The sequence below is a fragment of the Lynx canadensis genome, chromosome B1 (assembly GCF_007474595.2).
Source record: "Lynx canadensis isolate LIC74 chromosome B1, mLynCan4.pri.v2, whole genome shotgun sequence".
Lineage (NCBI taxonomy): Eukaryota > Metazoa > Chordata > Mammalia > Carnivora > Felidae > Lynx > Lynx canadensis.
In genome coordinates, this window is record NC_044306.2 from 1579684 (window position 1) to 1606848 (window position 27165).

At 55.9% G+C, this 27165-nt stretch overlaps 1 protein-coding gene across 1 annotated transcript in view; it reads left to right on the forward strand.

The window, feature by feature from the left end:
- Positions 1–800: 800 nt before the first annotated feature.
- MYOM2 (myomesin 2) overlaps positions 801–27165 on the forward strand; it is a 73119-nt gene continuing 46754 nt past the window's right edge. The window contains exons 1-10 of the mRNA XM_030312050.1: positions 801–923; positions 5756–5874; positions 8206–8349; positions 11819–11957; positions 12075–12232; positions 13385–13477; positions 20149–20237; positions 20314–20364; positions 22726–22890; positions 25255–25416. Of these exons, the coding sequence (XP_030167910.1) occupies positions 801–923; positions 5756–5874; positions 8206–8349; positions 11819–11957; positions 12075–12232; positions 13385–13477; positions 20149–20237; positions 20314–20364; positions 22726–22890; positions 25255–25416 (1243 nt within the window). The remainder of the gene's footprint in view (positions 924–5755; positions 5875–8205; positions 8350–11818; positions 11958–12074; positions 12233–13384; positions 13478–20148; positions 20238–20313; positions 20365–22725; positions 22891–25254; positions 25417–27165) is intronic.

The following is a 27165-nucleotide window of genomic DNA, read 5'->3' on the forward strand; positions in this document are numbered from 1 at the left end:
CCTCCGTGGTGAGCTGTGGTTTGACCGCGGTCCTCTGGATCCTGAGGTCGAGGGCCACGGCCACACGGCCCCTCCTCTTGGCGATTCGTGCCAGGTTACAGCCCGTGGCCGTGCCAGGCATGTGTTATTTATATTTGGACACATGCTGTGCGAAAAGACGGACACCCTGCAATTATCTGGTCGTTAGACGCAGCGCACATCTGTGGTAATAACTATAAATAAGACGTAACTTGCCGACTGGGCTGGCTCCTCTTTTAGGAGGACAGTTCCTGCTAAATTAACCTCAGGATGAGACCAGAGAAAGCTCGAATCGTTTCTGGAATAAACACAAAACAAAACAAATCCACACACCCAAAAAGCCACAGAGGCTGCCTTCCTTTCCTCCAGGACCAGAAGCGCTCAGGTGCCCTGGGGACAAAAGGCAAATGCCTGCTGGCAGTCTGGCCGTCATCAGACTCCTCTGGAGGTGGCAGTCTATGATCCAGGGAACCCGTGGTTCCACAGGATTGAAGAGAAGTCTGAGAGTTTATGCATAAAAGTTAAAATGCGTCGGGAGACCCAGCCACGTGGATTGCCGGCCCGTCCCTCTTTTCCTGGGGCTCTCCCCGAATTGTCACACCCATGCCCGGGGAGAGACAGGTGCGCTTTGCGGACAGGACAGGCACTGTGCACTTTGTGATTTTGATTTTTTCCGACTCAAAGAATTTTCCCTTTTAGATCAGGCTGATGACTTATGGTGCAGGTATTAGTTCGGGGCGAGGCAGTCCCTGTGGCTATATATAGCGCCTCCCAGGCCATAAATGGGAGGGAGGGCTGGGCACTTGGAGGCAGAAGTAGCTGTGCCTTCCTCAGCCAGAGCCGCGTCGTGGGCGAGCCAGGCCGGCAGGGCATCTCTCCTCTGTGCCGTTTTCCTTTCTCTCTGGGTGAGTCCCCTTTTCTTCTTTCCTTCTCTAACCCGGGGCTTTGGAAGAAGGAATAACGACGCATGCCGAGCCGGTAGCAGTCAGGTGTCCGAGGTGGACCTATTCGGGGGAGGGCGCTCCGTTGGACAGACAAGACAGCCAACGGCTCGGTCTGCGTCTGTCCTTCCCGGACTAGACTTTACGCTTCCAATGCTTCCCGAGGTCACGGTCGCGAGTGTTATCGGGTGCGACCCGCTCGGGGCACCTGCCGGCTGACCCGAGCTCTGCGGCGTTTCTCACTGGGGCCCGGAGCCCGTGCCCTTTCTCCAGAGTCTGAGCCCTGAAGGAGTCTGTGGGGGCAGTGCAGATTGAAAAGGTGTGGAATAAAAGGTATTTTCTGGAGAGAAGGAGGAAGCAGGGACATTAGCGTGGCCCTGGACCCTGGTGTCTGGGGGAGGGGAAGAAGGCTCACTGCCAGCTCCCCACGCCGCCTTCTCCGTGCTCTGTGATGAGCGACAGTCCTGCAGAGTCTCTGGGCTCGGTGCCCTCGGCGGAGCCGGCGTGCTCCCTCCCGCCCTTGGAGGTGCGTCCACGGGGAAGGCGCTGGGGCGGGGGCCTGTGCGCAGAAGGGTCACTTTCCCACCTCCTGGGTCTCAGCTCTCGCTTCCCGGACACAAGTGACACAGGCATCCAAGAGCGAGTGGAAGAAAGATAATTGAAGTTTTAAGAAAACCAGGTCTGGGTCACATTTGCAGCGAACTTACCGGAAACTAACGCTGAACGGGGGACCTTCACCCACACAAAACCCAGAGACTCTGTGCGTAAAAGTTCACGGCACTGGAATATTTCTGGAGCTGTTGGTTTGTTTTTAGTTCTCTGAACTTGTGAAGAAATGGCAACCGTCTCTCGTCCAGGAAGCTGCACACGATCTCGTTGCTTGATCGAATTTGATCCTGCTTCGGCATCAGGACACAGGGACTCGGGGTCCTTGGAAGCCGGAGAGCCCTGTGGCCCTGAGGGCAGGCCTCTGCCCTTCAGGTCACGGTTCCGAAAGATGATTCGGAGGAACACTGGAGAAATTCAGCCGCCAGACATTAGACGTCAAACCGTATTAGATTTGTCATCGAGGCTGATTTTAAGAGCGGTTCTGTGCTCAGTTGTCTTTTGGTGCAAAGTCGTTTGCAAAAAGCTTCAGGGAAAGTAGACCTCGGTGTGAATGAGGGTGGGTACAACGTGTCTCGGGGCCTGAGGGTTGAGTTACCTGGGGGGCATCGGCCCACTGTGGGCGCCAACCAATCCTTTTCCTTCCTCTAGAAAAGCTTTCGCTTGGTACGCTCATTGACTTGGACATTTTTAGCTGCACAGGCCACAGCTTCTTTTATTAAATGGAAATAAATGCATTGTGGTTGAAATGCGTCCACAAATTCAATTTCTTCTTGGTGGCAGGGAAGGCGGGTTCCAAATATCGTTGGCAGGAAGGGATTAGGTCTAAGCATGTCACAGACGCACGGTCTCCTGTACTTGAGGACAGGCTCGCATTTCACTTTGGTGTCCTAATTCCCAAACGTGTCAGAAGCGTTCCGTGAGTGGCGGGGATGGGTGTGGGCAGGTGGGCACAGAGTCACAAGTGCGAGGTGGGACGTCGGCTCTGTCTCCGACGAGCCAGTGACCCGGGCAGATGATTTTTACCATCTGAAACTCAGTTTCCTCGCAGGGAAGGCTGAGATCCACCCAGGACAGAATGAGATCATCCGTGGCAAGTTGTGGAATCGCTCTGTGGTTTCAGATAAATGCCTTGCGACCCAAGGCTGCCGCTGCGAGCATGTGCTGAGCCTGCAGGGATCTCAGCATGCCCGGTCTGGGGCGGTCAGGGACAACGCGGAGGCACTGAGACGTGAGGTCCACTGGGCGGGGAAGAGGTCGAGTGGCCTGGACGTGGGCGTGGGCTGCGTGGTGGTCCTGCCGCTCGGTCTGGGTCACCCAGGGGATTGGGAAAAGCCAGCACAGGCAGGAGGAGCCGAGGTCGCTGGCACAAGGCTCAGATGGAAGACGTGACGTCATCCCTGGGGCAAGGGGGGGGCCTCTAAGACGGCCCCGTCCTTGACATGCAGTGGTTCTGTGATTCAGGCGTGGCCGCCACGGGGCAGGGGCTCCACGTGTTTGTGGCATGAAAAGTGGGCAGAAGTGAGGATAATTGCATTTGCACGGTCCTCGGAAGCCCCTGGTTTTGATGGCCATCCGCACAGCGTGTCGCGAAGTGAGCAGAGAGTAGATGTGGGATCAGTGCAGTGAAGTGCTCTCTTCCTGCCCTGCCCAAGGCCGTCTGGGGTCGGGAGAAACAGCGATAGCAGGTCTAGGAGTCGGAGCGAGGACCGCCGGAGCCGTGTGCTCTCGATTCCGGCCCTGCGTCGCTAATCGGTACAAAGTGTGTGCTCCTTGAACGGGGAGTGTTGAGGACTCCCAGACCCGCACAAGCACATGCCAAGTTAAGTCAGAACAGAAGCACGGGTCCCCTCGAGTGTGTATTACCCTCCTCTGGGTGCCGGCTGCCACAGTTTAGACATGTGAAGATAGCGTATCACCTCTTATCGTCAGGGCCATTTCTGGGCTCTTCCCTTCACAGAGAAATGCAAACGCGTTTGAAGGTTGACTCACCGGCAACGTTAGCAAGTATCGAGATGGGACGTGACCACCTGGCATCACAGCACCTGCGGGCATCGTCCTGGATCGGTGCCGTAGAATTTTCCTCCGGCCCTGCGGGTGCGGTGGGAGAAGCCCGAGACAGGAAGCTGGTTCAGAGTGGTGCAGTGTGTCCCCCGACCCCGGTCTGACTTCAGTTCGTGAGCTTTCCGCAGCACACGGGGGACTCCGGACGCAATCAGTGGAAGCCACGAGGTTGTGGGCAGGAAGCTTCTCTTGAAGATTCACCTTGCTGAACTCGCCGGAGAACCCATAGGGATGCCATTGAGGACGTTTCAGATAGTCAAGTGACAGAATGCATGTTTTTCAGATACCTTTTCCTACCCACAGCGTCCGGCTGGAGAACAGCGACGGCACGTAGCGTGACGGGGACAGCTGCCGATTTTGGTTGTTGGAGACCGCGTGCCAAACGTTCCACAGAATCCGTTCAGAACCCCGGGGTTACAGCAGCGAGAGAGTCACCCGCGGCCACGTCACTGGGCAGGGCTCAGGATTTAGACCTCGGTCTGCCCGATGTCAAACCTGCGGTCTTGGCCTCAGCGCTAGAATACCTGTGTCAGAGCTGAGGTGGACGGAGAGGCGCCTTTTTCGCTGTGTTCCACTAGGCGCCACGCTCTGTTGCGTATTTGTAATCAGATTTATGCTGTAAAACACATGCCCGGCCCTCAGTGGACCCGTGGAGGCTGGTTGACTGGTTGGTCTTTAAGAGGAAACATTGGCATTCGTGTGGCAAAGGGTCAGAGGCCCAGAGATAGAAGTCTGAAGCCCTTTCTGCACGTTTCCAGGGGAGGCATTGCTCCCGTCCCCACCCCCATCCCCACCCCCAGTACAGTGGGGGCGGAGATAATCCCTAAGGATCTTCCCGAGCCCTGCGATTCTGTGACTCTGGGAAATCACAGTCTACAGGGATCACCAGCAGAGCGCCTGGAGGGTTTTGTAACACCCGCGCCAAGGTCTGAACGGTGGCGGAGGCCAGGCCGTTTCGCCTCAGAGCCGCACCTGCGTGTTGACCACTCCTGGTCTCCGTTCCCGTTGTCCCCCGGCACTGCCTTGCCTCTGCGTTTTCTTCTTCGAGTGGGGGGGATGAACTTCCACACAAAGGACCAAAGTGGAGCTCGGATTGAGAATTCCTTCGCCCCTCGGTTTGGGGGGTTAGGGGTCACCAAGATCGAGGCATACTGCCTGTGTCATGCTTCGGAGATGGCCAGATAGCCCAGTGAGAAGTGGCGCTTTGTTCATTGTGGGTGCAGGTGGCCCCGTGGCCAGGTGCCAGCACTACTGCAAATTCCCAGACGCCGCACCGCAGGACGAATTCTCAGGGAGTTTGACCAAGATGTGTCGCGTGCCCGCGCCCCCCTGGCTTCCCTGCTGGGCTGAGCCCTGCTCCCGCCCACCCCAGCCGTGGGCATCTACAAGTACCCTGCGGGATGGGATTTTAGAAGCGTGGATCCGGACAGCGTCCTCCTGGAGACGAATTCCCTTTCCAGGTCACCGTATGTGGTTACAAGCTTTCCAGAGTGATTTCTTGTCCCGTCTCTTCAAGTATCCTGAGATCCTGTCTCCCCGCCTCCTACCTGCGCTCATGGGATGCCCTTCTCTCTGCCCCGTCTGCATCTGTCAGCCTATCCATCTGTCAAGGCTCTTCTCAAATGTCACCTACTTCAGGGGACCTCATTTGGCTGCCCTCTCTCCTGTTACGTGTGCCCCCTCCTAGCTTCCCAGGGCGTGTGTCCCTCTTTCCGCTCTTATCTTGTATTCTAAGTATTTGTTTATTTCTCTAATCTGTGTTTTACCTATTTTTATCCTGGTCACTCACACTGCCTTTGACGTTGCCTTGGATAAACGGGGTGTTGTGGAAACATTTGGTGAGCTCACAATGAAAAGAAACCTACAACCCAATCTTCTAATTTCCAAAGAACCAAACAGAAAATGATGTCGGACCCCAGGGAACTTGATAGGTGTCTGGTCTCCCAGCCCAAAATTATTTTCACTTACACGACGTTTCTTCCATCCGTCCCTCCCCCGAAGGGGTTTGATGGACTGAAGTTGGTTCCCCCCCTTGGAACGACCCGACATGTTGGTGTAGACACTGCCCGGGCAGGACTGCACGGGGGATGGAGCTCAGCACCGTCCGCCTCCCTCCTCACTCGTAGGTACCCACCGAGATGTCACTCGCCGCAGTGCCCTTCTACCAGAAGCGACACAAACACTTTGACCAGTCGTACCGCAATGTTCAGACGAGGTACCTTCTGGATGAATATGCTGCCAAAAAGTAAGTTGAAATTCAGCGGTTAGACTGGGAGGGGTTGGGTCGTGGGGTCTGGCGTCCGGTCCCCTGCAACCTGGACGGGAGCGTCGGGAGGGTCAGAGATGGCAGGCCGCCTGACGCCCGCGCCCAGCACCCCAGGGGAGGGCTAGCTCTCCTGGCTGCACCGGAAGCTCCAGGTTGCGCACCTGGGGTCCCGGTAGATGCCGGCGGGTCCCGGCAGATCCTGGCAGATCCTGGCAGGTGCTGGTAGACTGGCTCTGAGCCCCTAGTGTAGATGATGAACGCAGAGACTTTTTCGTAAGTGCTCCTCGACTTTGCTCTTCTCTACACATCTTCCAGAACTAGGACCCAGAAAGTCTAGGGCGCCTGGGTGGCTCAGTTGGCTGAGCGTCTGATTCTTTTTTTTTTTTTTTAATTTTTTTCAATGTTTATTTTTTTGAGAGAGAGAGAGAGAGAGAGAGAGAGAGAGAGAGAGAGAGGGACGAAGCGTGAGTGGGGAGGGGCAGAGAGAGGGAGACACAGAATCCGAAGCAGGCTCCAGGCTCCGAGCCGTCGGCACAGAGCCCAACGCGGGGCTGGAACCGGTGAACCGCGAGAGGCCGCTTAACCACTGAGCCACCGCCCCAGGTGCCCCGAGTGACTCTTGATCTCGGCTCAGGTCATGATCTCACAGGCCGTGAGTTTGAGCCCCGCGTCAGGCTCTGGGCTGACAGCGCGTATCCTGCTTGGGATTCTCTGTCTCCCTCTCTCTGCCCCTCCCCGGCTCCCTCTCTTGCCCTCAAATAAAACCAAACAACAACAACAACAACAACAAAACCAGTCAGCACAAGGGCGGCGGGAAGGGCCACGGGAAGAGCGTCAGAGGGAGGAAAAGCTCATGGGGGCAGAGTGAAGATCACGTGGAGGCCGATACCCGTAATTTTGCCGCAATAATACGCATAGCAAAACCGTACACGTATCCGCTGCCTAGTAGGCTGGCGTCGAGCCGCAGATCCGGTGGTTTCTGAAGCCGGCGTCTTCGGGGACCCGCAGTACGTGCCTGTGTGCCGAGTCTGGGATTGGCCTGGGCCGGTTAGACGGCTGTGCCGAAGGACGGACAGACGCCGCGGGTGTGCCGGCCCGGCCCGGGGGCTCGTGCGTGTCGCCGACACCCTATATTTAGACGCGCCCGCGGCCCCGTGTCCTTTGCCATCCTTGTGACACACAGCCAAGCGTTCGCAGCGCTCGCTCCCGGCAGCCTCCGGGAGCCTCAGATCCCCGGAGATATATATAATCGTGGCGCTGGGCCAAGAGCGCCGTGGAAGGCGCTGGCTGGCACGGATGGAAAACGGCAAGGGGGAGAGGCCGACTCACGCGCGCACGCGCCCCTCCGGGCACAGGCAAGTGCAGACGGGGGCGGAGTTCCGTGTGCGTGCACGCATGCGCATGTGTTAGCTGTTAGCGTGCACGCACCCGTTTGTGTGCGCGCGTGTGCGTGCTCCACGCCGGTGTGCCGCCGCTGGAAAAAGTGGCGTGTCTGCGATGATAACTTTGTGTACTGTTTTTAATTTTAGTTTTTATTATTTTTTAGCATTGTTTAAACACTTTTTTAAAATGTTTATTTTTGAGAGAGAGACAGAGCACGAGTGGGGGAAGGAGCAGAGAGAGAGAGGGAGACAGAGAATCCGAAGCAGGTTCCAGGCTCCGAGCTGTCTGCACAGAGCCCGGCAGGAAGCTCGAACCCACGAACCGTGAGATCGTGACCTGAGCCGAAGTCGGACACTACACTGACTGAGCCACCCAGACGCCCCTACCATTGTTTTTAAACATTTACTTATTTTTGAGAGAGGTGAGAGAGAAAGAGAGAGAGAGAGCATGAGTGGGGGAGGAGCAGAGAGAAGGGAAGACCGAGGACCCAAAGCAGGCTCGGTGCTGACACACAGAGCCCCACGTGGGGCTTGATTTCAGGAACCGTGTGACATCGTGACCTGAGCCGAAGTCGGACGCTTAACCAACTGAGCCACCCAAGTACCCCTGCTTTTAGCATGAAAACATTTAAATTCAAGTTAGCTAACCTACAGCACAGTCCCGGCTTCCGGAGTAGAACCCAGTGCTCATCTCTTACGTATGACACCCAGTGCCCGTCCGCCAGCCCCCTCCTTAGTGCCGGTCACCCGTCTGGCCCATCCCCCCCACCTCCCTCCGGCAGCCCTCACTTGCTGTCTGTATTGCCGAGCCTCTTACGGTCTGCTCCCTCTCTGTTGTACCTCATTTTCCTTCGCGCGCCCTGCGTGCAATCTGTCACGTTTCCCCGTGTACTTCTCTGACGCCTCTGATTTCTCCGCGCTCACCCAGGCGTACCTCCACGCAGTCGTCCGCCCAGAGGAAGTCGTCTTCCCAGAGGGCTTCCGGCCAGACGGCGCTGGGGACAACGTGCAGTATCTGTGCGAAGAGGGTGAGCACCGAGCTGGAGGAGGAGGAGCAGGACAAGAAGAGAAGGTAACCCCCGCCTCCCCCAGACTGCCTGCAAAGGCCGCGCAGGCCCGCGGAGTCACCGCGCCTCGGGAGGGAGGGTCTGAAGGCCAGAGCGGGGGACAGTGACTGGGCGGCAGCCAGACGCACACCCGAGAGAGCCTGGAAGGTCACACTTGCTTCTTTTTTTATTCTTTTTTGTTTTTAAAGACATTTTTAAATGTTTATTTTTGGGGGACAGGGAGGGGCAGAGAGAGAGGGAGACCCAGAATCCGAAGCAGGCTCCAGGCTCCGAGCTGTCAGCACGGAGCCCGATGTGGGGCTTGAACCCACGAACTGGGAGACCGTGACCTGAGCTGAAGTCGGATGCTTAACCGACTGAGCCACCCAGGTGCCCCGGTGGTGCTTGCTTCTAACAAAAGCATAAGCTCCCGCTGCCTGCTTATTCGTCAGTGACATCACCTCAGTGGACCCTAAGAGGATAACTGTTGCAGAAGGGAACGTCGCAGATGGGGCCGCGTGCCATGTGTGCGTTGCCACTGGCATCCTGTATCAGGTCCCGGTCGCAGTCCCACGTGGCACTCGCTAGCTTTCCACGCACAGTGGGATTCTCACATTAAAGCCCTAAGACCTGGCGGTTTGAAGGTCATGTGGAACCCCCACCGACAGCCTCCTGAGCTGCTCAAGCGGGGCAGTGAGGTCGCCGACTCCAGGAAGGCGATCTTCCTTAGACGCGCCGGCATTCCCAGGGGTGTCCGTGGGGAAACCGTCGTGAGGGGCCCGTAGACGGCCGTGCCGTGCATGTCAGGGGACTCAGCTCATGGGGAAAATGTCACGGGCGTGACATGGATTAATAGGGACGTCAGTCTTAAAATTATTTCCAGATCAGAGAGGCAGGTGGTGATCTTAGAAGAACAAAATAGTTGGGTGGGTCATGAGTGCTTTATTTCATTCCTGCTGCTTCCCCCCTCACCTCTCCTTCCTACTTCTAGAAAATTTTCTCGATATCTCTAACACATTGAAAACCTGAAAGAAGAATGAGATTTTGGTAAACAGGTTTCATTTTTGATGAATTTCACGATGGAAGGATCTGTGTAATAAAAATGTACAGCTGAAGAGATTAGCCCTCATTTTTAATCTTTGAATGATCTTTTAAATGCCTTATGGGAATTTTGACACATGAATTTCATTATAAAGTGAGGATTTCTTTTGTAAGAGAATCACTTCAAAATGTGTACGTTAGAGGAGTGCCTGGGGGGCTCCGTCGGTTAAGCGTCTGACTTTTGGTCTGATTCAGGTCATGATTTCACGGTTCTTGAGTTCAGGCCCCGCGTCGGGCTCTGTGCTGACAGCTTGGAGCCTGGAGCCTGCTTCAGATTCTGTGTCGCCTTCTCTCTCTGCTCCTCCCCCACTCGCTCTGTTTCTCTCTCAAAAATAAACATTTAAAAAATTTAAAACGTGTACGTTATAAAATTCTGGATTTTCTGGTATTGGATTATTTAAAAAATGGTTCTACCCATAGTTAGGGTTCAGGTGCGGGGAGTGAGAGGACTAGAGCTTTATAAGTTTATGAGCCATTCCTTGTGTCCTTGAACATGCCACAAGAACTCTCCACTCCTCAGTTTTTGAGGGAGTGAAATGGGGGGAAGGTCGACTTCTGTTGATCTGAGAGGTCAGGGATTCACGTGGTTTTGGCGATAATGACTTTGGTGACCTTCTGGCTGTGGGAAATCTTTCTGGGATACACGAGGCTACTCGCCCGAAGTAGGAAGCTGACTCATGGCAGGTATGTGGGTTATAACCCGTGTCTCCCCAGCTCATTTTGTTCCTCACCTCCTACGGCAGAAACTAGTTTAACGTGTGGGACAGATTGATTGGTGCTCGAAAGATGAACCCGTGGGTGTGTGCGTTGGAATTACCACTCTATCTTCACGTAAAATAGGAACCCAAGACTTGTCGGGAGCTCTGCACATCTCAGCGTGTCCTCCTGGGGGATACGTGGATTAGAAGTAGCCCTTTCATGCCCCTGCTTCTGTGCTAGTGAAAGATGGGCCTCCGTGCATCACACAGGCTGTCTGTGGCCTTGCAGAAGAGGGCCAGAGGCCCGGACACCTCATCACAGAGCAGCGGAGATGCTCCCTCAGTGGTTGGGGGGAGGGAGAGGGAGTAGGAGAGGGAAGAGGAGAGAGGGAGGGAGAGAGAGAGAGAAGAAAGAAGGGGAGGGAGGGAGGGAGAAGGACAGAAGAGAGGGAGAGAGAGGGAGAAGGGGCAGGAGAGGCGGGCCGGGAGCGGGCCGGGCCCTGTTGGGCTCACAAAGATGGCACCCGGGCCAGGTCAGCCGCACCTCGTTGTCTGCTCCCACAGATGAAAGGAGCTTCATTGTTTGCATCCTCTCTATTTTCCTGGAACACAGGTTTGCTTCCTGTCTGTAGCTGTGGATTCGGGAGGCTTTAACCCAGTCCTAAATTCATTCAGAACAGCAGTCTCCCCAGGAGAACAGACGGTTTTTATAGGATTCTGCGCAGGAGGAATCTCACGTCGTCTGTGTGGGCGCCTCAGCGTGGGGTGTCAGACCCCTAGGCCGCCAGATGCTGACTTTCTCCCTTTTTCAATGTTTATTTATTTTGAGAGAGAGACAGTGTGAGTGGGGGAGGGGGAGGGGGAGAGAATCCCAAGCAGGCTCCACGCTGTCAGCACAGAGCCCGACATGGGGCTTGAACTCACAGACTGGGAGATCAGAACCTGAGCAGAGAAAGAGCCAGGCGCTTAACCAGCTCAACCCCCAGGTGCCCCCTCCCTTTTTAAAAAATGTTTATTTATTATTTTTGAGAGAGAGAGAGAGAGAGGGAGAAAGAGCACGAGCATGAGCGGGGGAGGGGCAGAGGTAGGGAGACACAGAATCCTTAGCAGGCTCCAGGCTCCAAGCTGTCACCACAGAGCCTGATGCAGGGCTCGAACTCATGAACTGCGAGATCATGACCTGAGCCAAAGTCGGATGCTCAACCAACTGAGCCCCTGGGCGCCCCAGTTATATTTCAATTTTAACGTTTTATGTGTTTATAAAAAATAATGCATTTTTGCTTCAATCCCTGAATTTTCTTTTTTTTTACATTTTTTTCAATTTTTTATTTATTTTTGCGAGACAGAGAGAGAGAGAGAGAGAGAGAGAGACACGGAACGTGAGCGGGGGAGGGGCAGAGAGAGAGGGAGACACAGAATCGGAAGCAGGCTCCAGGATCCGAGCCGTCAGCACAGAGCCCGACGCGGGGCTCGAACTCACGAACCGCGAGATCACGACCTGAGCCGAGGTCAGACGCTCAGCCGACTGAGCCCCCCAGGCGCCCCCCGCATGGTCTCATTCACGCCTCCTACGCCTGCCCTCGTCACAGCTCTGTGTGGTGCAGGCTCACCAGCGCACAGAGGTCTCGAAGGAGATAAACACAGGCAGACGTGCCCTTTTCGGTGTGTCCTGAGAATAACGTCACCTCTCCCGCAGGTACCAGTCCCTGGTGGCTTCGTATGGAGAAGCCAAGCGGCAGCGTTTCCTCCGGGAGCTGGCGGAGATGGAGGAGAACGTGCACCTGGCTCGCTCACAGGCGCAGCACCAGCTGGACAGATACGCCATTCAGCAGATGGTAGGGGGCCGCCTGCGTCTCCGGGAGCGGCGCGGGCCTCGTCCTGGGTGCTCCCGATGCGTTCGCGCGGCCTGTTGGCGGGGCAGGGGCGCTGACGCATCCTTGTCCCCGGGACAGGTGGAGGACAAGCTCGCCGGGGAAAGGCACTCGTACGAGGAGCGGATGCGCAGGGCCCCCGAGATCCTGGTGCGCCTGCGGTCCCACACCGTGTGGGAGAGGATGTCCGTGAAGCTGTGTTTCACCGTGCAAGGCTTTCCCACCCCCGTGGTGCAGTGGTGAGTGCCGTTCCCGGCCCGGGGAGGGCTGTCCTGTTCTCGCCCTCTCTTTTTAATGATGGTTTTTTAACGTTTATTTATTTTTGAGAGAGAGAGAGGGAGAGAGAGAAACCTAGACATGGGGCTCAATCAGACGAACGGTGACATCATGGCCTGAGCCGAAATCAAGAGTCAGACTCTTACCCACAGAGCCGCCCCGGCGCCTGCACTTTCTTGCAGGGATCTGGAAACGGCTGCCTGAGCCGTGCAGTGGGAGATCCACGCGAAGGAAGCACGTGGCACACGGCCCGTCCCGCTGACCACCTTGTGCGAGACTCCGGGAAAGGCCTTTATAAAAACTCGCAGGGCGTCCATTATAGATACCATGGCAACGTTTTTCACGTCGGTGCAACAGACTCAGCTGAGTTTTCAGAGGGTTTTTATTTCAGAGAGAGTTCCCTCGGGTGGCCTGTGTTTACACGAGTGGCTCTGCTTTTAACTTGGGAAGGCTCCCCGCTGTGGTCAACCGGACCTTAGGAGCCAAGACAAGTCTCCAGGCCCCATGTGTGCTTGTCTGTTTCCTCACTTGCTGGAAGTGATAACATTCCCGAAGTTTGTAGCTTGCTGCAAAAACTGTAAGCATTTTACTCACACCCTGGATTGGGGCGCTCAGCCCAGATCAGAAAAAAGGAGCCCATGTGCCAGGCGGGCAGGGGAGGCTGCGACCCCAGCCTCTGGGTCTCAGGGAGACGAGGTCCTGCTGTCCTGCATGGGGCAAGGAGGCCAGCTTCCTCGAGTCAGGGTCCAGTGTGGTTTGATCCTGTGGAACTCTCTGGAGAGGCTGGCCCGGAACCCAGCTAACGCTGGCAACATTTTGTTCTCATGGAAGGATTTTTCCTGGATTCCTGACGGAATCCAAGGAGCCCTGCGGCCCTCGCTGTCATCGGTTGAGGATCGCCCAGACGGGCTGAATCCTGCAAGAGCTGCTCTCCCCTAAACAGACAGGCAGACACGGGCCCTAGATCGCCCCCCTGGCCACTCCGCCGTGCCCACGGGCCCTGCGTGAAGCTCGCGCAGGCAGGGAGTAGCGTCCCGAGGGGCCGTAAAGAAGGCTGGGACAAAATGCAAAGTCCACTCTGCCTTTGCACTAAAATCAGCGTTTCCCTCGTTTAGGTATAAAGACGGCAGTTTGATCTGCCAAGCAGGAGAGCCGGGGAAGTACAGAATCGAGAGCAAGTATGGCGTGCACACCCTGGAGATCAACAGGTAAGGTCTCGGTGGGCCTGGCCACGTGCCCTGGGACACCTGCCCCAAATAGTCAGCGCTGCTCATGCGGGAGAGAAACCGAATTTAAAACCAGGAGGTCGGGTTGCACCCCGTCCCTGTGGGTTCCACGTGCTCTCGGTGGTATTTCCGAGTTAATCTGTGGTAGAAGCTTCCCTTGTTATCCTCGGTGTCGGGCCGCAGGGAGGCAAACCCAGTGGTTTTGTCCGGGCCCCTGCTCTGGGAACAGGGCAAGTGGTTTAAGGACAGATGGACACGCTCAGGTGTAAAGGTTATGGTGGGTGCAGAGGGTTCCTCCACACCTGTCCGGCCGCGGGGCTGCGTCTCGTACAGGTTTGAGGAGTAGTCCCTCAACCCAGGCTCCTCAAGGAGATACAACTTTTATATTTTTTTCTCAGAAATTGAAAAAAATGTAGGATACAGCTAAGTGAAAGAAAAAAATCGTATTTCCCACAGCTGGCGTCCGTATTTTGCTGGATGGATAGCCTGTCATTTTCCTTACACAACACATACACAGGCATGCACACACACACTACATCCACGTTGACGTACGTGATCTAAACAGGTGGTGAGTGTGTGCGGTAGGACGTCATATCGAGTCCTTTCCGGGAAAAGATAAGGGATCCTAACATAAAGGCAAGAAATCAGTAAGACGTTAGAATATATAACTCTGCTGGGTTCACTGTGACCACCCTGTGGAGCCACCATGTCATAATTAGGTTCAGTTTACTTAGAGGTAAAGGAATCCCCAGTGAAATAGCTCCAATGAAATAATTCCCAAGACGACTCGTGGAAGTCACGAGTCAGTACAACGTCACCTTTACCTGGCTCCGTCTTCCAGACGCACTTCTTCCGCCGAGGGGATTCTCTCCTGTTTTGTTGAAAAGCCTTCGTACCTGGGTTCCGTTAAAGAGAAGGTGATTCCGAGGGCGCTCCGTCTGGCGACCAGGGGGTGGGGCCCAGGCCCCTGCCCCAGAAGGGCAGTGGGGTGTGCTCCTCGGAGCGGGCGGGGGCGCGGAGGGAGACCACCACGAGGAAGCGTCGGGGGGCGGGGGTCCTTCCAGACCCACCGGCGGGTCTCGTGCCGAAGGCCGGCCAGGCGATGGGACTCGCCTGGGGGGCGGTGAGGAGCCCGGTCCGACACGGAGCTGGGGGCTCCCTGAGCTGACGTGGCGGGCTTCCCGAGCATGAGGACGAGGCCCAAGGTTGAGGTTCGGCGGAGGCTGACCCAGGTTGATCCGGGCGGGAGTCTTTGCCGGCTCCCCTCCACCCAGCGGGAAGTCGGTCTCGCCTCCTTTCTGCGCTTTCCTTCATCGCCCTCGCTGTTTCATCCTCTGCCTCCTGCCCGTTTTCTCCCTCCCTGTTTCCCACTCTGACGTTGGGGTAGAGCCCAGGCGTGAGCCCCCCGGGCACCGGCCACCCAGCACTCAGGACCGCACCGCACGGGGGGCCGGCTGGCTGTCAGCCCCAGGCTGTGTGTCCCCCCCCACCCCCCGTCCTCACGTGAGGCCAACTTCCTCGTCAGTCACACGCACCCGGTATGTGCCTCTGGAGGCCCGGAAGGTTCCCCGTCACCAGAACTGTCACTGCACCTACAGATTACTTAGAACAGGTGTCAGAAGACTGTAACGAACATGGAAGCACCTGACAAGTCGTTACCCTGTTTTGCCAGGTAGATATGAGGCTCTTTCAGGAAGCTGGAGGTTCTGGCCTCATGGGCCTACTGGTGCTGTTTATTGACAGCCTACTGTGTACCAGGCACTGGTCCACATGCTTGGGATACAGGACCAAAACTGAGGTCCTCATCTCTGAGGTCTTACGTGCTGGCATAAGGACATGAACCGTAAGCGTAATAAAATAGTGAATTATAGAGTAAATCAGGAGGCTGTGGTACTGGGCGTGGGGAATGGGGGTCTCTTGGTGTGGGGGTGGGCTAGGTTGTGGGGTTAAGTGGGGTGGTCAGGCCAGCCCTCCCTGAGAAGACATCTTCTGAACAAGGCTTACAGGAGATGGTGAATGGGATAGATGGGGAGTTGGGCCACGAGGGTGCCAGCCCGAGGCGGCAGCTGCAGCAGAGGCTCCGAGAGGTTGTGTCCCAGCCCCTCGGGCTGGTCTGGGCTGTGGCCAGCGAGGGACAGGAGGTCAGAGATAGGGCCGGGACCGTGAGGGCCACACGGACGCCGTGGGCCGTGGCAAGGACTTTGAGGGGGGCGGTGGAAGATCTGACCCGTGTCTTGAAAGGGTCTGAAGCCTGGCTCTGAACAGAAGGCAGGGCTGAGTGCTGGTGGCCATGCCGTGGCTGGCGAGAAGGGCGTGGGCTCTACACGGGTTCTGGAGAGAGAACGACAGGGAGTGTGACAGATCGGAGGCGGGGTGCTCGTGGAAAGGGGGGCCGCTGAGATGAGCAGGCAGAAGGGGGGCGGGTCTAGGTGCAAGCACGCACAGAGGGTCAGGGTCTCCTCGCCTGGGGCATTGGAATGCCCTGGCCCCTTGCTGCAATTTTCTCTCCTTTGGTTTCCACGATTCACGAAACTTTAGTGGACAGAGAGCCACGCTCTGTAGAAGGAGAACGTCCACCCTCATTTGGGGGGTGCGTTTGTGCTCGGGGACATCTCTTCTCTGGCCCGGGGTGCGTCGTGGCCGGTGAGGGTTACGAGGCTCAGGCTGACGATCCAGCCGGCTCCCCTCCAGCCGCGTGGTAAGGACGGTTTTAAGAGGAAAAACCACTTTCTACTCTCAAGTATGAAACTTTTAAATTTTTAAAAAATGCTTATTTACTTTTTGAAAGAGAGAGAGAGAAAGAGAGAAAGGGCAGAGAGAGGAGAGAATCCCCAGCAGGCTCTGTGCTGTCAGCACAGAACCCCACGCAGGGCTTGATCCCACGAACCGTGAGATCATGACCTGGGCCGAAATCAAGAGTTGGACGCTCCCCCGACTGAGCCGCCCAGAGGCCCCAAAACGTTTAAATTTGTACAGGCTTTGGACCAAACAGACTGATAAATCCTCGAAGGGCCCCGGATGCCGTCATCCGCAGTTCATGAACCCAGATAGGCCTGGGTCGGGACCCTCTGGGCAGAGGCAGCGTGAACCTTCTTCAGACACAGAGTGGAGGTGGGGGGGCCCCCGCAGCTGCCGCCGGGCTCAGCTGTTCATTCCAAAGTGCTGAGCTGCCGTCATTTGATCTGTGGCCGTTCCGAGTGGTGGGGAATGTGCTGGCCACGTCTGTTGGGAGGGCAGGGGCGGGAGGGGCGGGGGTTGCGAGCTCTTCCTTCGTGGCCGCAGGAGTGACGTTCACCTCCAGGAATACTCCTTGGCGGCCGTCTGAATTCTTAAAGTGCCGGAAGGGAAGCTTCTGACCCTTTGGTGCTGCTCGAATTCGACGCTATTTTATACGCTCGTAAGATTTTCTCTGGGGACTCATCGTGCGCGTCCTGTTTCTTCAGGGAATGTTAATGCTGCTCTCATAGTGTAATGAGAGCGTTTAGAGGGATCTGGCTCCCGTTTGCTTTGTAGCACCGCCCCCCCCCCCCCCATCATGCCTGCTGAGCTCAGCACGGCTGACCTCCTCTTGTACTTTCTTTAGACTTCCATATGCAAACTCTGATTCGAGTCAAATGGTGACTCCCGCGTGAGCACATTGGGCCGGAGTAGCCAGGGCAGGCCACAGACCACTGAAACATTCGTCCGTCCTCTTTAAACTAGATACAATATCATGAGTCCTTTGCGAGGCAGTTCAGATCAAGACTTTGAGACACAGAAGTGCCCCCGGGAAGTTTGTACAAACGGGGACCAAAGGAACCCCCCTCTGTCTGTTCCGGCAACCTGTCCCAACAGAAAATAAAACCGTTTGCCTCTTAATCACTCGCTTGCAGTTTCTCACCGCGTGAAGGACAGGCCGGAAGCAGGCTCTGCCCCGGGGGGTGGGGGTGGCGGAGGATGGGGAGGGGATTGCCCAATGCCACCTCCCGGTGCGGCCTGGGGGAGGAGAGCGAGAACGCAGTCCTGCTGGCCCGTGGGAAGGCTGGACAGAATTTTGAGTTGGGTACAGTCTGCTCAAAATCTGCGTGCCCGGCCCGTCCACCCTCTGCTTCCACGCTGCCCCGGTGCCCCAGACACCGTCCTTCCCGCAGCCCGCACGCAGCACCGGCACGGGGCAGCGTGTGTGAGCAGGACCCCCAGACACCCAGGGACGCTTCCTTACAGCCTCTCGATGTCCCGGCGTTTTTTATGCAACATGAAACGTTTGCAAAGGGGAAACGCGAAAGCAACGAGATAAAAGTAAACGTAAGACCAAGTGTCGACTTATCCACGGCCAGCACCCGTGCGGGACGCCCTCCCCGGACGGTTGCAGTAAATCAGGGCGTCTGAATACTTGGGCGTATGGACTTCCTCGCACCCCGGACGAGCGCCGTGGACCCTGTTCTGGATAAATGCACACGAGCACATGCACAATCAGTCTATGTGTCACCGAGGAAGGTTCCAGCTCCTAAGTACCGGCTTCCTCCTCCCCAGCCCCATCCCTGCCGCTAAGTACTAAGTGATAATTGGTCCCTTGACAACCTGTCAGTGCTAATGTGTTAGGGAGCTCCCCTCCGTCTCTTATTCTCGGCTGAGACACGAGCTCGGAATCTTGTAGAAGTTGCTGCCTGGCTGGGTCCTGCCCCGCAGGACTCACCCTGCCCCTTCCTTCCCTTCTCCGAGTTGTTTCCAGGGACTCTGTCACAAGGCGCATTCCCTTCCCCTGTCCCTTCTGGCCGTTCCACCCACAGAGAAACGAAAGAGCAATTAATTGCAGTTCTCAAAACGCTTAGAAGTCTGTTTTGCTTTGTTGGAACGTGGAGGCAGAGGAGAGAGCCCGAGTCATGGAGCCAGCAGGGAAGCATCTTCGAACTTGGGTCCGGGAGCTCTGCTAATACGTTTTAATGAATAACGCACGAGCGAGGGACGGTCCTACAAACTACAAATGTTTTCAAATACGTTGTTTTATTTGATTGTCAGAGTCACCTGAGTGAAGGGCAGGTGCACGGTAGACGTACTTGAGAAGTTTAAGGCGGGTGCTATCTATCCGTTACAAAGTCAGCGGATGAACTCGTCAGGCAGGTGGAGCGAAGGCGAGGATCTGACGTGACCCGTCTGCCAGCTCGTAATATCCCAGCACCGCTTGCCGAGTGCCTGTGGGTGCTGCACTTTTTAAAGAATCTTTCTTTTTAAACTTTATTTACTTTGATGGAGAGAGAGAGAGAGAGAGAGAGAGAGAGAGAGAGAGCGCGCTCGCGCATGTGCGTGATGGAGTGGGGCAGGGGCAGAGAGAGGGAGAGAGAATCCCAAGCAGGCTCCACGCTGTCAGCACAGAGCCCTACTCGGGCTCGATCCCACGAGCCGTGAGATCGTGACCTGAGCTGAAGTCGGACACTTAACCATCTGAGCCACCCAGGCACCCCTGCCGTACTTTGAAAAACTGCTAAAATATACATTGAAGACAAAATGGGAAGATTTGGTTTGTAAACCACGGGGCACAGCCTGAGGACCACCGGTACGAAGTCCAGGAGGCCAAGGAGACAGGAAAGAGATTCACGATGCCCAACTGGACAGCGCTTAGTGGCCTCCCCATCCGTGCTCCCTGAGGACCTGTGTTCCTGTGGCGGCCGGTCTCCCCGCTCTGCACGTGGCGCAGGGTCGGGACACCCTGACCCGGCGGTTCTCACAGACCCCCGTGCTTCTCTCCGTGTGGCCTCGGCTGTGCCGTGCTGTTGCCGGTGGGGGTGCTGCCTCCAGGGGCAGGTGTGGGGCTGATCCCAGACGCAGGATACCCTCCTGTCTGCAGAATGCATTTATGAAAACGAAATGGCTTGGGGCGCCGGGGTGGCTCGGTTGGTTAAGCATCCCACTCTCAGTTTCGGCGCGGGTCATGACCTTGTGGTTCGTGAGTTTGAGCCCCGTGTTGGGGCTCAATTTCCTGCCTATATCCGTGGTCTCTGTGACATTTTCTGTATTCTGCTGGGAAGCTTCAACTTTTTCCAGATCAGTTTTGGGGGGGGGGTGCGGAGGGGCTCCAGCCTGGAGAAGCTGGGGTCTGGTGGTTCCTGGGTCACGGTTCTTTCTGGAGGTGGGTGTCCATCATCCCTATGGCCCTGGGGGTGGCTGCCTGGGCTGGGTCCAGTTCGACACCTTCAAAACACCCCCGAGTGGGTGCTTCGTATCTGTTATTTTGGGGCTTGGGAAATACTCTCCCGTCCACATGGGAACCCCGGGTGTGGAGTGAGGTGGAGTTAATTTTCCCTGTGGTGGAGGTCGGGGGGCCTTCCCATTGGCAAAATAAAGCCACGAATCCTATAGAGGAAGAAAAATTGAGCCAGAGGGGAACATAGACTTGCCCTTGAGAATGCAGTCGAGGAGATCAAGAAGCATCTGTACTACTGTTTTCCTCGAGGACAGGGAAGCCATAGTCTGGGATCAGACCTTGCCGTGTCTATAATTAACAGCTCGTTCCACAGACAGAGCTGGCATTGTTCTTAAACAGACCACTCACGAACAAAGGATCTGGGTCACACGCGTGGCTTTCGAGGAAACTTGTGCTCAGATTAGGGTCACCGGCCCCTGCAGAACAGTCCCACAGTGCATTCAGGGCGTGACCTTGCTTTCTCTCCTCCAAGGGCGAACTTTGACGACACAGCAACGTACTCCGCGGTGGCCACAAACGGGTACGGACAGGTGTCGACCAACGCTGCCGTGGTCGTGAGAAGTGAGTTGTCCTCCCGGGGCGCGGGCACGCCTTGGCGCCTCCCGTCCCCCGTGCCCTTCAGCGGCTTGTCTTGCAGGGTTCCACGGAGACGAGGAGCCGTTCCGTTCGGTGGGACTCCCTATCGGATGTAAGTCCGCTGTTTTCCTTTTTGTGCAGAAAAACGCGTGGCGACACAGCACAGAGTTAAAAAGTCGTTTTCTGAGGGTCGAATCGTTTCTGAAAGCCGTGTGTTTGCTGGCACTGCTAGTATGCTGACAGGCTGTCCCCACGTAACTCTGTGGCGAGGTGGAATTCTGAGACGCTGGTGAAACTGACGGACCTCACACCTTTGGATTGGGGACAACACGGAATCCAGATCTTTGACCTGAATGCGTGCTGTTGCCACAGGGCCCATTTATAGCAAACAGCCACCGTCGAGCAGGGTGACGGCGTGTGGCAGATGACGTTCAGAAGCTGGCTCGGGGCCCTGCTTTAAATGGTGGACGCTCCCTTCCCGCTGTGTGTGATGCCCATAGCCCCTGTGACTTCGGACCCGGCTCTTTCGCTTACCTGTTGGGAAGGTTCTCCCTCTCTGCACTGTGGACACGTGTCTGATGCTGTCAGCTCCTCTGCGGGGCTTGGGGACTGGAGGCCACTGGCGGGCCCCCTGTTTCCAAGGCGACCGAGGTGGGCCCCTGATGAGGCAAGTCGAGTGTCTTCCTGAGTCCCAGGGCTGGTGTCGAGCCACAAGGCCAGGAAGCTGGGGTGGCCCGAGTCGGGTGAGGGTGGAGAAGGGAGCCGTGTCCGTAGCATCTCCAGGACCAGGACTTGGCAGGCTGACTCAGTGACTTACCGTGGCTTTTTCACGGGATGGGAGTGAGGTTTGGGGTTGACCTGACCTTCCGAAAGAATAATCGTGTGATTCCGCAGCAGCTTTCATTTTACCCTGACGGGAGATGGAGATGTTACAGGTCAAGTGTCGGTGAAGACCTGACTTCGGGTCGGGTGCCCGAGGGGAAAGCCTTTCTGGCAGCCGCTGGACACTTGTGTGTGGTCGGCCCTTGGCCATTTCTGGGTCAGGTATTGGATTGGCTCGTGCCCTTCCCTCGGGGGTTGTCGAAGACCATTAGCAAGCGAGCAGGACAAGTTCAGAGCCGACAGGTGGAGAGGCAGGGAGGCCCGAGAACGTGTGTGTTGGGGAGACGTCTGACGGTGTCCCCTGGGTTCCAGGGACCATGTGGAGCCCGCTGGGAGGATGGCCCTGAGGCACTGGTGGAGCCAGAAGGGACCTTGGGGGCTGTTCCCTGGTCCCGTCCCCCGGGGTTCCTCTGTTGGTTAAAATTGTGTCTGCTCGAGTAAAACCTCTGCGGTATCTATAACATACTGATATGCACGGACCGTGACATAATAGACGCTGTGCAGTTGGTCACCACCCGTGTTCAGCAGATGTGAATATTTTCCCACTTTTTTCAGTTATTTTTAAAAAACTGGAGTCCAGTTGGCAGAACACAAAGCTAAGCATTTTCAAATGGACACTTCGGTGACCCTCGGGGGTTTTTAGGGAGCAAAACTATCAGGAGTTGAGGAATCTCCACAATCCTTCCCTCCTTCCCCTCACCCGTCTTCCTCCAAGAAGAAACCATCACCTTGAAGCTCCCAGCTCCTTAAAAACATCTTCCCTGCAGGCATGTGTTTCTAAGTCACAGGTGGTTTTTATTTCGAAAATTTACCGTGCACTTTTTTTCTAAAATACTGCCCCCTCCACTAAACAGTGTATTTTTGAGATTCAGTCTCGGTGCCTCTGGATCTGGTTAATTCATTTTGTCTGCAGCATAAACGGCATTCAGTTGATGAATGTGCCACAGTTCATTCTGACGACGAGAAAGCCCCCCCATGTGGGGTCGATGCAGGATTCAAACCCTTTACTCTTACCTGTGGTTCAGACTCCGGGTTGCCTCCTGTCCCACCTGTTTCTGTCCCCTCTGTCACAGAGGGTCCGCTCCTCTCCAGGACGGGTCTTCTGGTTCTCTGGGAGTGGGTTAGTGAGCTCAGCTGCCAGGACACGACCACACGCTGGGGGCCTCAACCTCACGCGTCTACTCACGGATCTCGGAAGTCAGAGACCACTGTGTTGGCCCAGCGGCTGCGGCCCCCTTCCAGCTGTGCGGACGGCGCCTTCTCACCGCGTCCGCACACGGAGGAGAGAGAGCCCGAGCGTCTGCCCGTCCTGATAAGGACGCTAGTCCCATCCTCATGAGCCCACCCTCATGGCCTGATCTAGAACTCCTCCCCTTCCCAAGACCCCACCTCCTCATACCTTCTCTCTGGGGCTTAGGGCTTTGACACGTGACTTTGGGGGACACCAGTCTATCCCATCACACACCTCTCTCGAGGACGGGATGTGTGATGGTGGATTGGGGGACTTTCGCGGTCATGGCCTGCTGTGCACCTGCTGGGCTGGGAATGGCTGCGCCTGCCGCCGTAACGCTGTCCCGCTCTCTCTGCGCAGTGCCCCCTTCGTCCGTGATCCCATACATGCACTTTGACGTCCAGTTTCTGGAGAAATTTGGAGTCACCTTCAGGAGGGAAGGCGAGACTGTCACTCTCAAGTGCACGCTGCTGGTGACGCCGGAGCTCAAGAGGGTGCAGCCGCGTGCCGAGTGGTACCGGGATGGTGAGTGTGATGTGGGGACAACCCCCCGACCGGGGACACCCCTGGGCGTTCGTGTCCCCGCCGTGGTCGCTGCAGACAGCACGGCAAGCAGGGAGACTGGGGAGAGCCGGGAGCCTGCCATGGACCCTGACCTGCACCCCGGCGTGTGAGAGGTTAATGGGGGTGTCTGAATTTAGAGGAGGCTCAGGAGATCTTTATAGCTGCCTAAGAAGGGTCTTTCTGGGGTTAAGAAGAAGTGAGGTGTCTGTGTCTTCATGTTCCTCCTTGGCTAAAACAACCCCCGCCATTTATTGTGTGTTGGACTGTGTGTTGAATGTGACACCCTTCTTCCACGCGGACCCGAGACGGGGATGGGGTTGTGGCTCCCTGCGACAGGTGGGCGCTGCGACAAGGGGCTTGTTCAAGGTGCTTCCTGCGCAGCAGGACTGGGGCAGACGCCGCGCTCCTTCCCAGCGTGCACGGCTGTCCTGCGCGGTGCAGGGACGGTGCGAGAGGGTTTTCCTTCATCGTGTCTGCCCTGGGGCTCCTAACAGAAACCGGTTTTCTGTGCAGCCAGTGCGACTGGCCTGCTTATCTCTTCTTGGGCCCTAACACGGTGCAAAATATGACAGGGACGTAGGCCAGCCTGCCCACAAGGTATTTATAATCAGGCTGCAGGAAAATAGAAATACAAAGCCGTGTCTTTTTAAAGTGTAAGAAATGTCCCAGAACGTGACGCTTTGCCAAATACATGGCAAGGACCACGTGTCCAGTCTGAGCGGAGCCGAGGGAGGGAGGGGGACACTCTTTGTGGTGACAGACGGGATTTAATTTACCCTCTGTAGTTCTAATTTAAGACAGGAGGTCTAACTTGAGTTCCAAGATTCTAATTTACTTCTTCTGTGGAGAATGACATAGGTTTGAGGAAAGTTTTCATTATGTCCCCGGAGGATAGTGATGTCAGCTTTGGAGGGTTTCCTAGTGACGGGGAAGCGCCTGGCATCCGAGTGACGCGGCACTTTCCTGGCCTTGACCTGTGTGCGGAGAACTTGTGCTCGGAGCCAGTGCCTGGCCTGTCCCCGTGGCGAGCTGGGGCCTTGTGGCATTAGGGGGCTTAGCTGTGCCAGACGCCCCGCGTGCACAGTCACGGTAAGATCTTCACGGGCTTTAGTACTCAAGAGGGAACCGGTAGAGACTTATCAGTGGCTTCTTTGTAGACATTAAAATGCAAGGAGATTTTGGGATTTTTTTTTACCCTTTAAAATTAATGAGCTGTGGGGCGCCTGGGTGGCGCAGTCGGTTAAGCGTCCGACTTCAGCCAGGTCACGATCTCGCGGTCTGTGAGTTCGAGCCCCGCGTCGGGCTCTGGGCTGATGGCTGGGAGCCTGGAGCCTGTTTCCGATTCTGTGTCTCCCTCTCTCTCTGCCCCTCCCCCGTTCATGCTCTGTCTCTCTCTGTCCCAAAAATAAATAAAAACGTTGAAAAAAAAATAAAAAAAAAAAAAATAAAAAAAAAAATAAAATTAATGAGCCGTGAGGCTCCAGGTGGCTGGTAAACCCCAAGGTGATGTCAGCCCGAGGAATGCTATCCTCCGTGAGGCACGGCAGGTGCACCGTGCAAACGGGACGTGTGGAATTGGGGACACAAGTTAAGATGGATTAGAACTCTAATCTAACGGGAGGAGGGAGAACCAAGTTTACTCATATTAAAACCCGAGACCCACCCTTGGGTGGGATTTGCACTTGAGGCCCATTTGGCAAGTCCTGAGATGCTTATGGAGCCCGTGGTGGCGTGGGCCTCTGGTCGGGGGACTGGCTCCTGGCTAGACATGCCGCTCCAGCTGATGGGCCCTGGTCTTAAATACATGTGACTGCAAGCAAGTCACATACGTACGTGCTGTGCATTCCCTATGGCGCGTGAGGGACTTTGTGGGGACAGACAGGTCCTCGAGAGCACGAGCCACGACAGCATCCTGCCGGGAATAGCCTGGTGTCTTAGTCCGTCCCGGCCGCGCTGACAGAAATACCACGGCCGGGCGGCTTACACAGTGGACGGACCTCCCACACTTCTGGAGGCTGGAGGTCCAAGACCCGGGCGCCCGCAAGGACCCCCCACTGGCTTGCGGCCTGGGGAGCCTTCCCCCTCCACTCCAATGACTTGATCATCCTATCTCACTCACTTCTTTCTGGAGTGTTACATTTTAACGTTGTATCTTGTATTAAATCACGTTATATTTTTATATTATATTTATATATTATATTTATATTATGAGGCTGAGGCTCCCTTCCTCTGTGTCCCGCCGCCCGGCCAGGACACGTTGTGCACTTTCATCGTCCGATCTCCTTGACGGTTTCTGAGGCGATCCCGTGTTGCACGCTCTTTCAGATGTGCTAGTGAAGGAGTCCAAGTGGACCAAGATGTTCTTCGGCGAAGGCCAGGCCTCCCTGTCGTTCAGCCACCTGAACAAGGACGACGAGGGTCTGTACACCTTGAGGATTGTGTCCAGAGGGGGCATCAGCGAGCACAGCGCCTTCCTGTTTGTCTGCGGTACGTGGAGCCTCCAGGGGCGAGGGGGGCACAGTCAGGGCGTGAGCGCGGGAGGCTGGGACCTCACAGGGGCTAGGCCGGAGCAGGTGCGTGTGTGGGGTCACTCACTCTGCTCCTCGGAGCCTCCTGACGTGACGCGAGCGTTCCCTGTCCTGCGTGTCAGCTCCTGTCCTGACAACGAGTCCCTGACTACACTTGGGAACAGATCAGAGTCTCCATTTTTGTCTCTCCGTTGATAAATCGATAGAATCTATGAGACGGCTTTCCAGCATGAATACGCCTGCGTTACTAATTCTCGAGAGCGTTGTAGAGCTGAGGGGGCCCCGGAGTAGGGGGCTCCAGGGGGGCGCCCCTCATTGCCTCTGGGCGCACTCACGAGGACAGGCCGGGAGGGGAGGGCTGCTGTTGTCACCACTGCCTCCCGCGAGTGTGTGGGTAGGACGCCCGCGTGGCATTGGCATCTGCAAAGAGCTTGACATCCAGCAGTCTGCGCGCTGTCCCCTTTCTTCCTCACGTGGTCCCGCCGGGGGCTTCCTGACTCCCAGTTCATGGAATTGAGGACAAAGTCATGGCATACCAGCCACGGGGTCACACGTTCTGTACATGATCTATGAATCCCTATCACACGTGGGCACGGAGGTGTGTGTACGTGTATGTGCACGTTTATACGTGGACATGTCATATGCGTACACATCGTATATCTATCCTGTACAAAACGGACACGTGGACACATGAAATGGATAAAATTATGTATATCATACGTATGCAGTGTATGTATGTGTCTATGTATGTGTGCACACAGGTGTGCATGTGCACGTCCACACACACACACACACACACCCACAAGTATGTGTATATACCCTACAATTCTTAGGCGCATTTTGTAAGCAAGGGCTGTTACTCTCTGTTTCCCAAATGCAAATGTGGAGGCTCAGAGGCCTGGGGGACTTCTCCAGGCTGGAGGGGCAGGGGGTCAGGTGTCTGGACCCTCAGCTGGAGCCTTCCCTTGGACACTCAACAGCCCCCGGGCTTTTCTCTTCACCTGGCAGAGCCCTTTTCCCTGTATCTACTCCCAGTCCCCTGTGGCCTCCAGCTTGGAGGCCCTCCTCCGCAGGGCCCAGCTGAGCCCCGCCGAAGATCCCAGAACACTTCCGCTCTAGTTGTCCGGTGCTGCTGTCCTGAGCCCCTCCATTCGGACGGGCTGCCCAGCCTGACCTGCACTCGGTGTTCCGGGCACCTTTGTGCCTACCGCCAGCTCTGGTTATATGTGCCTGGGATGGTCCCATCAGCATACTCTGTTTTCCACTGGAGCTGTCAGAGCGCAAGAAAGGGCTGTATCATCAGGGAGTATTATAACTTAAAAAAAAAAAGGAATAAATGTAAAACAAATACCCTCCCCCTCCCCACTCCCACAAGATGGGATAAACCTGCAGGGCCGGGGTTTTAGGCCCTTCTGTGAAGTTTTACCATTTTTATTAGGTTGGCATTAAAGTGTCCCTCCCGTTCTCCTGTATGCCTTCTGGCAAGATGTCTCGCCCCATAAAAATGCAATAAATACAGCATAGCCGAAATCGCCTTGCTTATTCAGCACCACCAGCAGGAGGAAAATAATGCACGTAGGGGGGAGTTTTACTGTTCTGATTACTTTCTGAGGATTTTGAATGGGAGAGAAAATATTTGGCTCAATGTCACGAAATGCTTAGCTTTTAATATGCCTCGAACAAGAGAATGTGACAGTCATGGTTACGG